We start from the raw sequence: 14,318 nt of genomic DNA, 5'->3' as shown, positions 1-14,318 counted from the left end.
ATCCCACGTGCCGCGGAGCGGCTGGGTCCGTGAGCCATGGCCGCTGGGCCTGCGCGTCCGGAGCCTGTGCTCCGCAACGGGAGAGGCCACAGCAGAGGGAGGCCCGCATACCACAAAAAAAAAAAAAAAAAAAAAGACAACTGGGGGGACTTCCCTGGTGGTCCAGTGGCTAAGACTCTGTGCTTCCAATGCAAGGGGCACGGGTTCAGTCCCTGGTCAGGGAACTAAGATCCCACATGCTGCTGACGTGGCCAAAAAAAAACAGACAACTGGGTTAACACAGAGACAGAAAAAGAGGGACAGAGGAAAAGAACTTGAAAAGAGTACTAACTTAGGTAAGAGGTCCATGAAAGAAACACATACCAATTTAATTAGTGTAGCAACAGAACACTGAGGGAAGACACAAGATTAACACTCAAGGGACTTCCCTGGTGGTCCAGCGGTTAAGACTCGCACTCCCAATGCAGGGGGCCTGGGTTAGATCCCTGGTCAGGGAACTAGATCCCACATGCCGCAACTAAGATCCCACATGCCGCAACTAAGACCCAGCACAGCCAAATAAATACATATTTTTTTAAAAAAAGATTAACACTCAAAAATCATTTGTATTTCTATACATTAGCAGTGAACAATCTGAAAAATTAGGAAAATAATTCCATTCATAATAGCATCAAAAATAATAACATACCTTTATATGTTAGGAATATTTATATCTTAGGAATAAATTTAACCTAGGAAATGCAAAACTTATACACTGAAAATGACCATACATTTCTGAAAGAAATTAGAGAAGACCTAAATAAATGGAAAACATCCTGTGTTTGTGCAAGAGAAGACAATACTGTAAAGATGTAAATACTCCCCAAAGCAATCCACAGATTCAGTGCAATCCTTATCAAAATCACAATGACTGTTTTGGCAGAAATGAAAAAGCCGATCCTAAAATCCATATGGAACTCGAAGGAACCCCAGATAGCCAAAACAATCTTAAAAAAGAAAAACAAAGTCGGAAGACTCACATACCCAATCTCAAAACTTACCACAAAGCTACAGTAATTAAAACAACGTAGTACTGGCACAAAGGTGGACATATGGATCGATGGGAGAGAATCGAGAGTCCAGAAATAAACCTATCATACATTAACTGACTTTCGGCAAGGGTGCCAAGACTATTTAATGGGGAAAGAACAGTCTCTTCAACAAACGGTGCTAAGAGAATTGGATGTCCACATGCAAAAGAATGAATTGGACCCTTACTTCACACCATATACAAAAATTAACCAAAAATGGATCAAAGACCTAAATATAAGAACTAAAACTATAAAAAAGTATCCGTGTATTTTCTTCTAAATAAATAAATAATAAATCTTAATTTTTAATTTGGTTAAGAGTTTCTTAGCTATGACATCAAAGCACAAGCAACAAAAGAAAAAACAGATGAACTGGACTTCATCAAAATTAAAAACTTTTGCGCGGACCTCCCTGGTGGCGCAGTGGTTAAGACTCCAAGCTCCTAATGCAGGGGACCCCAGTTTGATCCCTGGTCAGGGAACTAGATGCCACATGCCACAACTAAGAGTTTGCATGCCACAACTAAGGAGCCCACCTGCCACAACTAAGGAGCCCACCTGCCACAACTAAGACCCAGCACAACCAAATAAATACATAAATCTTAAAAAAAAAAAAAAAACTTTTGTGCATCAAAGGGCACTATCAAGAGAGTGAAAAGACAACCCATAAAATGGGAGAAAATATTTGTAAATCACATATCTGATAAACGTCAGAATATATAAAGAACTCCTACATCTCAACAACAAAAAAGACAACCCAATTTAAAAATACTGAAAGGATCTGAATAGACGTTTCTCCAAAGAAGATACGCAGATGGCCAACAAGAACATAAAAAAATCAGTATTCAGTAGGCAAATGCAAGTCAAAACCACAATGCCATACAACTTTGAAGCAGTTAGGCTGGCTACTATTTAAACACACACACACACACACACACACACACACACACACACACACACACACACACCCCAACAACAGAAAATAGTGTGTGTTAGGAAAGATGTGGAGAAACCGAACCCTTGTGCACTACTGGTGGGAATGTAAAATGGTGCAGCTGCCAATATGGCGGTTCTTCCAAAAACTGAAAATACAATTACCACGTGACCCAGCAATTCCACTTCTGAGTATATATTCAAAAGAATTGAAAGAAGAGTCATGAAGAGGTATCTGCACACTCATATTCATAGTAGTATTATTCACAATGGCCAAAAGGTGGAAGTGTCCATCAAAAGATGAACAGATAAACAAAATGTGGTATATACACACAACTGAATATTATTCAGCCTTAAGGAGGAAACTGACATGAGCTGTAACATGGATGAACCTTAAGGATATAATATTAAGTGAAATAAGCCAGTCACAAAAAGACAAATACTTTTAGATTCCATTTATATTAGGTAACTAGAGTAGATGAATTCACAGAGGTGGAAAGGTGAAAAAGGGTGGCTGCCAATGGCTAGAGGGAGGGAAAAATAGGGAGTTGTTGTTTTAATGGGTAGAGAGTTTCAGTTTTGCAAGATGAATAGAGTTCTGGAGAGTGATTGCACAACAATGTGAATGTACTCAACACTACTGAACAGTACACTTAAAAATGGGTAAGATGGGAATTCCCTGGTGGTGCAGTGGTTAAGAATCCGTCTGCCAATGCAGGGGACACAGGTTTGAGCCCTGGTCCGGGAAGATCCCACATGCTGTGGAGCAACTAAGCCCGTGTGCCACAACTACTGGGCCTGCGCTCTAGAGCCCGCAAGTCACAACTACTGAGCCCAAGTACCACAACTACTGAAGCCCATGTGCCTAGAGCCCATGCTCTGCAACAAGAGAAGCCACTGCAATGAGAAGCCTGCGCACCGCAATGAAGAGTAGCCCCGCTCTCCACAACTAGAGAAAACCTGCATGCAGCATCAAAGATCCAACACAGCCAGGGCTTCCCTGGTGGCGCAGTGGTTGCGCGTCCGCCTGCCGATGCAGGGGAACCGGGTTCGCGCCCCGGTCTGGGAGGATCCCACATGCCGCGGAGCAGCTGGGCCCGTGAGCCATGGCCGCTGAGCCTGCGTGTCCGGAGCCTGTGCTCCGCAACGGGAGGGGCCACAGCAGAGAGAGGCCCGCATACCACAAAAAAAAAAAAAAAAAAAAAAAAGATCCAACACAGCCAAAAATAAATAAATAAATAAAATAAATTAATTAATTATTTTATTTAATTAAATTTTTAAAAAACGGGTAAGATGGCAAATTTGGTTTTATGTGTATTTTACAATTAAGAAATATTTTTTTAATTTTCTTAATTTTTAAAAAAATGGGTAAAGGACTTGAATAGACATTTTGCCAAACATCCAAATAAGCATATGAAAAGATGTTCAACATCATTAGTCATTAGGGAAATGCAAATCAAAACCACAATGACATACCACTTCACACTAGATCTGTAGATGTCAACAAACTGATTCTAAAGTTTATATGGAAAGGCAAAACATCCAGGATAGCCTACACGGTATTGAAGGAAAAGAAAGAAGTTGGAAGACTGACACTACCCGACTTCAAGATTTGCTATAAAGCTACCGTAATCAAGACAGTGTGGTACTGGCCAAAGAACAGACAAATAGATCAACGGAACAGAATAGAGAGCCCAGAAATAGACGCTCACAAATATAGTCAGTCGATCTTTGACAAAGGAGCAAAGACAATTCAATGCAGAAAGGATAGTCTTTTCAACAAATGGTGTTGAAAACAACTGGACATCCACAGGCAAAACAAAGAATCTATACACAGACCTTACACCTGTCACAAAAATTAACTCAAAATGTACCGCAGACTTAAACGTAAAATGCAAAACTCTACAACTCCTAGAAGATAACACAGGAGAAAATCTAGGTAACGTGGGTTTAGTCATGCCTTCTTAGATTCGACACCAAAAGCACAATCTGTGAAAGAAAAAGTTGGCTAAGTTAGATTTCATTAACCTTAAAAACTTCTGCTCTGTGAAAAACACTAAGAAAATGAAAAGAAAGCCACAAACTGAGAGAAAATATTTGTAAAACATATGTCTGATAAAGGACTGGTATCCAAAACATAAAATGAACTCTTATGAATCAATAAGAAAACAAACAACCCAATTTAAAAATGGGCAAGGGCTTCCCTGGTGGCGCAGTGGTTGCGAGTCCGCCTGCTGATGCAGGGCATATGGGTTCGTGCCCCGGTCCAGGAAGATCCCACATGCCGCGGAGCAGCTGGGCCCGTGAGCCATGGCTGCTGAGCCTGCGCGTCCGGAGCCTGTGCTCCGCAACGGGAGAGGCCTCAACAGTGAGAGGCCCGTGTACCACAAAAAAAAAAAAAAAAAAAAATGGGCAAAAGATCTAAACAGACACATCACCAAAAATACACAGATAGGAAATTAGCATATGAAAAGATGCTCTACATTGTATGTCATTAGGGAATTGCAAGTTAAAACGAAGTTTAACCCAAATAGGATTTTGCACACCTATTAGAATGAGGAAAACCCAGAACACTGACAACACCAAATGCTGACGAGGATGCACAGCAATAGGAACTCTCATCCACTGCTGGTAGGAATGCAAAATGGTACAGCTACTATGGAAGACAGTTTGACAGTTTCTTCCAAAACTATATCTACTCTAACCACACAACCCAGCAATCACACTCCTAAGTATCTACCCAAATGAGATGAAAGCTTATGTCCACACCAAAACATGCACACGAATGTTTATAGCACTTTTATTTTTTTTATTTTTTATTTATTTTTTGGTATGCGGGCCTCCCTCTGCTGCGGTCTCTCCCGTTGCGGAGCACAGGCTCCGGACGCGCAGGCCCAGCGGCCATGGCTCACGGGCCCAGCCGCTCCGCGGCATGTGGGATCCTCCCAGACCGGGGTGCGAACCCGGTTCCCCTGCATCGGCAGGCGGACGCGCAACCACTGCGCCACCAGGGAAGCCACAGCACTTTTATTAATAACAGTCAAAACTTGGAAACAACCAAGATGTCCTTCAATAGGGGAATAGATAAACTGTGGTACATCCATACAATGGAATATTACTCAACAATAAAAAGAAAAGAGCTATCAAGTCACAAAAATAACCCTAAATGCTAAGTGAAAGAAGCCAATATGAAAAGACTACATACTGTATGGTTCCAACCATATGACATTCTCGAAAAGACAACACTACAGAGACAGTAAAAACATCAGTGATTGCCAAAGGTTTGGGGGAGGGAAAAAGGATAAAGAGGTGGAGGGTGGAGCACAGGATATTTTTAGAGCAGTGAAAATATTCTGCATAATAATATAATGGTGGATACATGTGATACATTTGTTCAAACTCAGAGTGTGCAACAGTAAAAGTGAACCTTAGTGTAAGCTATGGACTTTAGTAATATAATAATGTATCTATACTGGCTCATGAACTGTAACAAATGTACTACACTAATGCAAGATGTTCATAGTAGGGAAAACTGAGAGCTGAGGAAGTATATGGGAACTCTCTGCACTTTCTGCTCGATTTTCTGTAAACCTAAAACTGACCAAAAAAAGAAAAAAGATATTAAAGAAGAAAAAACCCACAATGAGGTATCACTTCATACCCACTAGGTTGGTCATAATAAAAAAAATGAAAAGTAACAAATGTTAGCATGAACATGAAGAAACTAGAACTCTCCTACACTGCTGGTGGAAATGTAAAATGGTGCAGCCACTATGAAAAACAGTTTGGCAGCTTCTCAAAAAGTTAAACATAATATTACCATATGACCCAGCAATTCCATTCCTAGGTACAGACCATAATTAATGGTTAATTTTGTTACATGAATTTTACCACAATTTTTATTAAAAGCCATTGAGGGGAAAATTTTTTTAAATTATATTTTCTAGTTAACGAGAAAAAAAACAATTCATTAGATGATTACAAAGAAAAACTGGGAAAGGAGACAAGAAATGAGAGAGAAGAGAAAACAGAAGATGGATAAGAGTAAAGGGGAGAGAAAAATAAAGCCACAAAGAGGGGTGAAAAAAAAATCTCAACGCATATCACAAAGAGAATAGGACAGAGGTAAAAAGCAGAGAGACAGAAAGATTCAACAGATTCTGCAGGAAGTGTATCTGTAAACCACATTACTTAATCAACAATTTCAATCCATAATTAAGTATTAGGAATATTTTTGAATCTTTGTAGAATAAAAATATCAATTCAAACACTGTTTATTTGGGCAATGAATTTTACAGCATTAAGAAAACTCTCCCTGCTAATGAGCACGTTAGCTGCTTCTGAAACCTTTGGTACTTACCAGCGGCCCCTCCCCCTCCCCCCTGAAGTCAGCTTCCTCACTAGGGGCTCTGTCAGCTCCCAAGGCTCACCTTTAGAGGCACATTTAGAGGAGTCTGGTAAGATCTAAACAGGTACAATTTGGCACTTACTGTGCTTCTGCTAAGGAGACTCCTTAGGTGAAAAGCTAAGATGAATAAGGGGATGATCTGAGGAAAGGAAGGAAGGATGTACTTTGGGCTAGTTGAGGACTTTAAAGGGGAGAGATAAAGGGAGCCTTATTTTCCTTCTAGAAATGAGTAACCCAGTTCAACCTAGGGAAGGGAAACAATACAAGATTCAGAGCAGAAACCCTGGTCAAAAAGAAAAAGCGATGTTTGGCTGGAGAATAAGCATTCCCCTAGGAACTTAAGTGCAGTAAAAGTGGATTTAACTGAAGTGAGGGATCCCTGACAACTTACCTCTAAAAGTAACAGTAACAAAAGGAGTTTGAGGATGGGAGGAAGAAGGGGATATGCTTCGGGTTATAGTGTTCAGATGAAATCTAGCTCCAGGAGCTGATGCTATCAAAATCCATATTTCTAACATACTGCCTGCAAAATACTTCCCCATCCAAGATTTCTTACCGTATATACTGCCAGCAGAGCCAACTGGTTATAGGGGCGCCCATTCTTGGGAGCAATGTGCTGGGCTTTCAGGTACCAGCTGTAATAGAAAAACAGTAAAAAAAAAAAAAAAAAAAAAAAAAAAAAAAAAAAAAAAAAAAAAGTTCTCTATCAACACTTTCCCAATTCATCACCTGATAGCCCTTACTACTTAAGCTGTAACCTTGGAGTGGTAAAGCATGAGGCAAATAGGGTCACCTGTAGGACATATATATAGGAGGCAACTCAGGTGGCCCATTGCTCTTAATAGGGCTTGGATTAAAGCCACACAGGGAAGAGGAGTAATGAACAAGACGCAACAGTACCTGCGTGCTTTCCCGTAGTTTGCCGTGTCATTGGCTTGCTCCCGATACCTGGCAATATCTCCTTGGCAAATCATACATCGCTGGGCACTGATCAAGGCATATTTTACCTTCAGGAAAAACTATCAGTTAGTAGCATATACCCAAGAAACTCTAACTTCAACCCCAAAGGACAAGGATGGGGTCAAAATAACAGAGCAGCATTAATAATAAGGCACCAGTAGTCCTCAACAAAGCAAAAAGTTTTCAGCCTAACCTTGACCAGAAAAAACACCCAACAATGCGATGCAAAATTTACTGAGAAAGAGTGAAAAAGGGAGAGGAGGTCATTCTTATTTCGAGTCCCAGTCAAATGGAAGAAAACATTCTGACTCTCTTTGTAGTAGCTGTGTAATCTCAACTAAGTCTTTGGGACTCAGTTTCTTCATCGGAATATAAAAATACCTATTTCATAGAGAAACTGTAGGGAATAAGTGTAAAAATACAAATTATAAAGTGACATACAGGGGATTCCCTGGAGGTCCAGTGGTTAGAACTCGATGCTTTCACTGCTGTGGGCCTGGGTTTGATCCCTGGTTGGGGAACTAAGATCCCACAAGCCACGCAATGCGGCCACAAAAAAAAAAAGTGATATACAAATTCTAAAATAATTGTTTACTCTGTTCTTTTCCTGCCATCATCTTTCTCTCCTCAAACTGTTAATACCACTGTATTGTGTTACTGCATTGCATCCCCTTTGCAAGACAATAATAATTCCCTAAAACAATAAGTTACCCTTTAGCAAACTCCTACAATGTGCCCGGACTGAGTAATACTACATGTTTCCTCACTGATGGGCTTGGCATCTTTCACTCAATGAGAAAACAAAAAAGTAAACCCTTAACAATCCCAAGACACGTACCCAACCAAAAAAACCTTCCTAAGGAACATCACTTCATAAGATATAATACCACTCCACCCACAGACAAGAAATTACCATGTCACTGAATAAAGAAGTAGATACTGACCCCACAGGAAGGCTCATTTACTAGCTAAGTGAGAAGCTACTGCACATCAGCCTCCTAACACATAACTCAAAAGTATGCCTCAGCAAAGTTATACATCACTACATGTCATACACCTTCAGAGTTCTGACTACTCCACACATTCTCCCTATGAATGAACACCAAGAATCCTTGATATTTAACCAGTAAAGCACCAAGGAAACTGCTATGTTTCCACTCTACAGCCACCTTGCTACCTCAACGGGGGGAAGAAAAAAAAACAAATTCGGCCAAAGGCTCTCCACTATCCTCAGAATAAAGTACTAGATGGTCCAGCCTCTGCTCACCTCTCCAGCACCACTTCCCCTCTCACTCTCTGTGCCTCAGACTAGGCCTTTCTCAGTTCCCCTATCACATGGTGCTTTTCCCACTGCAGGACCTTCACATGTACCGTTCTTATTGCCGAGAATACACCTTTCACCTGGCCAAGGTCTCCGGTCTTCAGCCTCAGCTTAACTGTGACTTCCTCAGGCCTCTATGATCCTCCAAGCCCCTTCACACCACACCCCCCAACATCCTCTGCGGAAGTCAATGCATCTGCAATTACCAATGCAACACCTGTACTCACTCCTAATCAAACTCTAAACTCTGAGAGCTGGGAACATGGCTTTCTCGTTCCACACTGAATTAGGTGTGCCTAGAATGGCACCTGGCATGGAGGAGGGACTCAACAGATACTTGCTGACTAGTAATAGAACTTGTGCATGGCAATTTATCAGAAAGAGCAGAAAGGCAAGAGGAAGCCTCTGCTCCATAAATCACACTCCTTTCTCTAATGAATCAACCTCTTCCTCTCCCCTGGCCCTTTCCTCTCAACATATAATTACGCTAAAGTCTCTCCAAGCTTAGAAACAAACTTCTCTTGACACTATGTCTTTTGACTACTACCTTCCCTTCTTGCCTTCACAGCCTTCTTAAAAGAACAGTCTAAGTTACCCTCTCATTATACCTGCTGCCCCACTTCTCACTCACTACAATCTGGTTTCCATCCTCTCCAACTAATATAACTCGTGATAAGGTCATCCAATCCAATGGACAGTTTTTAGTAATCTTAACATTTGAGGATTTTACAGCACTTGACAACTTTACCCACCACCACCTTAAAAATCTGGCCCCCTGCTCTCTGGCTAGCTTTCCTAGTTTCCCAACTTCTGCTTCAACTATCACCTACACATTGATGACTTCTGAATCTCTATCACCAGCCCAGCTCTTTCTCCTGAGCTCCAGACAGACCATAACATTCATTTGTTCATTTTCAAGCTCCTCCACCTAAGCTGATCCAAAACTAAACTAATCTCTTCCTTCCGAGCCTCTCTCCTAGGGCACAAAATGGGAGATGATCTGGTCTCCTCATGCCTCCAATCTTATCATTCACACCTAACCAGCCAGCAATTCAATTCTACACCCTTGTATCTTTCCAATCTGTCTCCTCTTCTCCACCTCCACCACCTCTACCTCAGTTCAGGCCCACACCTGACCCTCCCACTTCCACTCTTGCCCAAACTCATCCATTTGCCAGAGTGACTGGTTCCAAGAACAAATCTATGCTATCCATTTGTTGAAAATCGATCAATAGCTCCTCACTGCTTTCAGGAAATAATCCAAACTCTTCAGCGTGGCATGGAAGAGATTATGATCCATCCCTTCCTACTTCATTAGCTTTACCTCCTCCAACAGCCCAAGCCACATGACAGACCACAGCGTGCTGACTTCTTATACTTTCCCAACAAGGTATGAGTCTCTCACTGTGCCCTGTATCAAAACTGCCCCTTCCACTCCTAGTCATGTTTCAAAACTCAACTTGACAGTCTCTAAGAAACCTTCCTTGACCCCCACCAGTCTAAAGCAGATTCAATTCCTTCCATGCCCCTTCAACACTCTATATATGCCACTGCTGTAGTACTCATGACATTACGTTATAGTTGTTCGTTTAATTGGTCTGTTCCCTCACAGGGCTGTATCTTTCATTCTTGTATACTCAACACCTAGCATAGTGCCTAGCACATAACTAACACCAGATAAATGCTTACTAAGTGAGTGAATAAATTTAAGATAAAGAAACTGGCTTACTGTCTTTCGTAATGGCTTGCTGCGGATGGCAAGACCGTCCATGTAGTCCTCCAGCTTGAACTTGTAAGTAACCTGCAGCTTCTGAAGCAAACTATCAAAGAAGTCACTACCCTATAAAGAGAAAAAAAAAGAATCAGCCGAATCAGCCTGTTCCGATCCAATCTACCCAGAAACTGGGGCAAGTGACCCTTTCACAGTTTTCCTAATGCTCAGCCATCTGATGTAAAAGGAGGCATATACAGTATTTAGTGGCCACCAACTAAGCACACGACAAATTGATAGCATAAGCCTTTCCGTGGTTTTAAAGATATGAAAACACACACACACACACACACACACACACACACACACACACACACACACACACACACACACACTCCAGCTAAGACATTCAGAAAGCTTCCAAACTCAAAACTAACTCCAATTGTAAGTTATGGTGTCAAGGAAGTAACAGACGTAGGGTAGGTCTAAACCCAAGAAAAGAGCATACAGTTTGTTGTCAATGTTTTGTTATAAAATATAGTATTTTGGGTGGTAAAAACCCATCACAACTAAAGGATGTTGAAGTCTTTAACCTGAGGACATAAAGATGATGGTTTACCTCATCCAAGAGCTCCAAAAGTCTGTTCCGAATCTGTTCTGGGTTCTCAACATTCGGATCCTTGAGAAGCTGCCTGAACTTCTCAATCACCTGATAGAAAGCATTCTTCCACAGGATCTGATCCACATTCTGATTATCAGAGAACTCAATATCTAATAGAATACAGCGCTCATATAGCTGCAGCAGTTCAGCTCTGGAATAAAATACATGCAACTTCTAGCTCCAAATACACCACAGGGAAGGCTAGACCCAAGATCCGAGGTTCCTACAAATCAAACACCTTCCTTGGCAGGAAATCCAAAATGCCACCAGGTATAGTACTCACTCTAGTTTCCATTCTGCACAGCAGAATGTCATTCTAAAGACAGTTATGTCTAGGAAAGTAGTTCTTCCCCATATGCCTCCACCTAAATTTAACAGCTAAAGTAAAATCTTCACCACAAGTTACATGTTGTTCATTTCTTGGCACTTTAGAAAGTCTTTCCTTTTCCATATCCAGATTTCATGTTCTCTGAAAGATTTTTTTTCTTCTTAAAGAAAAAGTGGGAAACATAATCATTTCTAGGACTCGAAACAAAATTTTCTGTTCTGTTCTTTTTCCAACTCCCCTTCCCTTACAAAACTCAACATGAAAGGGAGATAACACCCGGCAGCTTACCTAAAAGGTTTCTACCTTCCTCAGCCATGGGGGCCTGCACACCTCCAGCTTATCCCCATTCCCCTCTAGCCAGGATGGAACCCACCATACCTGAGCTGAGCCATCTTCTCCAGGCCCTCAGGACTGATGCGGTCCCTGGACAGCAGGTTGCTGAGCTGCAGTTCTTGGTTGTCAGCCACCCGGAGAAGCCGATGTAGTTCCTGTTGCTGCATGTTCCTCATGTGTTGCTCCATCTCCTCAGGACTCATGGTGCTGGCAGGGACGGGGCTACAGACATACTGTCCTGATGGAGTTGGGTAGCCTGGGTAGTAAGGCGCTGGGTACACACCATTTGTAGGGCCCACCGGGTACTGCAGAGGGCTATAGCCTGTGTAAGGATACTGGGAGGTGGGGCCTGGTGTCCGGGGGTAATAATAAGGGTTGTCTGAGTTTTGAAACTTATAGTAAGATGCTTGGGCCTGGCGTGAGTCACCCCAAGAGGTAGGGCTGACTTCATCATCAGTGTCCAAGAAATGTAGCTGCGGTGTCTGGCTCTTTAGAGCAGGTTTCTGATCAGGATTGTTTGGGTCCCACAATCGTCGGGTGGTGCCTCCTCGGCCCCAACTCCGAGATCCCTTACTACCAGATCCAAATAAAAGCCGAGGTCCCAAAGGCGTAGACTCTGGAGAACCAGCTGAATTGACAGACAGGGTGGTATGGGCAGGCAGAATCAGAATGCCACGGCCACGACCCCGAAGTTCTTGTCTCAGGTTTTTGGACTCCTGCTTCTCAGAGACTTTGCCCCCACTGCTCGAGCCGTTGTCTGACTTTAACCTATCCGAATCCTCCCTGGCTGACCTCACCATGGGGGAATCTTTGTTCATGGTTTCTGCATCAAAAGTAACGCGAAGAGTGCCTCGATTTTCTTTACCATTGCTTTTCTGCTCTCCCTCCCCACAGCCAGACCAGCTTCTTTCTAAATGTTTCTTCCTTTCTGAGCTCCTCCGTGGCCCATCAGACTCATCAATTCTGTCCTCATCCAAGGAGTCAGTTGAGGACATCGATACTTGTTTCTTCAGTCGTGGTCTCTCCTTGGTCCGATCTTGGCGACGGCGGCGACTTCCATTATCAGTCAGGCCAGTCCCCTCGGCACTGTTGTTGCTACCCGCTGAGCTGGTACTGCAAGTGCGGTAGCGGTTCCTTCGTTTGTCTGAGCGGGAGTAGCGCTTCGCAGAACCTGGCTTCCCCTGAGCTGGGTCATCATTCGCCTTCTTCACGCCCTCCCCTTTTTCAACCCTCTTTCCTTTTTCCCCCTTTGCAGCCCTTATTCTGTCACCACTTAGGCTCTTTTCTGCCTCCTCTTTGTCTGGCTTGTTCACAACCTCTTCTTTCACATTTCCCCTACATGCATCTTCCTCTACTCTCAGTTGTTCTACCTGGTTGAGGATTTCTTCCTCATCCACCTTGCTGGTCGATTCTTTGGTAACAGTCTGCAAACGCCTTCCAGGCTGATAGATCTGCATGTCAGGTTTCTTTGTTCTCTTGATAATTCTTAGGCTTCGATCCTCTTGTCCAACAGTCCTAGGAAAAGACTCCTGTGCCCGAGTATTTTCTGGGTCTACAGGACCATTTTGCTGTGGGCTGTCTTTGCAGACATCTTTAATGAGCTGTGTACCACTTCCAACAGCAGAAGAATCTCTGTCATTAACAATTTCATCCTTAAATTCTTGACTCCCAGAGGGTTCCTTGATTTTAGGTCTGTTCCTTAGTCGGGAAAGACCAGGCTTATAGATTTCCAGATCTGGGCGCCTGTTATCTTTGCGCTGCCTGGGCTCCTTCATGTTTTCTGTCATGTTGGAGAGAGTGTTGGGGAGGAAGAGGTAGAAGAATAAAGGGGAAGGAAAGGAAAAGGAATTGTCATTAAAAGGCAAGCAAGAGGGACTTCCCTGGTAGTTCTGTGGTTAGGTATCCACCTGCCAGTGCAGGGGACATGGGTTCGTTCCCTGGTCAGGGAACTAAGATTCCACGTGCCGTGGGGCAACTAGGCCCGCGCGCCACAACTAAAGAGCCTGTGTGCCACAACTAGAGAGAAGCCCGCACTCACTGCAACAAAAGACCTCACACGCCACAACTAAGACCCGATGCAGCCAAAAAATAAACATTAAAAAAAAAAAAAGTCAAGCAAGAATTACACATTGGTATGTTAATACTAGTGGACAAGGAAGGAAATTTCTGCAGAAACAGAAATTCTACTAGGTTTACAATATTTGTTCAGCAACTGGCAAAACTAAGAACTTAACTGTGTTGGAGCTACCTCCACCTGAGTTGGGGAAACAAGGAATAAAACCTACATTCTCAGGGCTTCCCTGGTGGCGCAGTGGTTGAGAGTCCGCCTGCATATGCAGGGTACACGGGTTCGTGCCCCAGTCCAAGATCCCACATGCCGCGGAGCGGCTGGGCCCGTGAGCTATGGCCACTGAGCCTGTGCGCCCGGACCTCCACCTGAGTTGGGGAAACAAGGAATAAAACCTACATTCTCAGGGCTTCCCTGGTGGCGCAGTGGTTGAGAGTCCGCCTGCATATGCAGGGTACACGGGTTCGTGCCCCAGTCCAAGATCCCACATGCCGCGGAGCGGCTGGGCCCGTGAGCTATGGCCAC

At 43.1% G+C, this 14,318-nt stretch overlaps 1 protein-coding gene across 1 annotated transcript in view; it reads right to left on the bottom strand.

Moving 5' to 3' along the window:
• LOC114483896 (telomerase-binding protein EST1A) overlaps positions 1 to 14,318 on the bottom strand; it is a 97,966-nt gene that overhangs the window by 81,527 nt on the left and 2,121 nt on the right. The window contains exons 2-6 of the mRNA XM_028498305.2: positions 11,771 to 13,505; positions 11,023 to 11,215; positions 10,422 to 10,532; positions 7,312 to 7,418; positions 6,968 to 7,046 (exon numbers count right to left, since the gene is read on the bottom strand). Coding sequence (XP_028354106.2) covers positions 6,968 to 7,046; positions 7,312 to 7,418; positions 10,422 to 10,532; positions 11,023 to 11,215; positions 11,771 to 13,505 — 2,225 coding nt within the window. The remainder of the gene's footprint in view (positions 1 to 6,967; positions 7,047 to 7,311; positions 7,419 to 10,421; positions 10,533 to 11,022; positions 11,216 to 11,770; positions 13,506 to 14,318) is intronic.

This window comes from Physeter macrocephalus, chromosome 14 (genome assembly GCF_002837175.3).
Source record: "Physeter macrocephalus isolate SW-GA chromosome 14, ASM283717v5, whole genome shotgun sequence".
Lineage (NCBI taxonomy): Eukaryota > Metazoa > Chordata > Mammalia > Artiodactyla > Physeteridae > Physeter > Physeter macrocephalus.
This window is presented reverse-complemented; position numbering and strand designations above follow the sequence as displayed.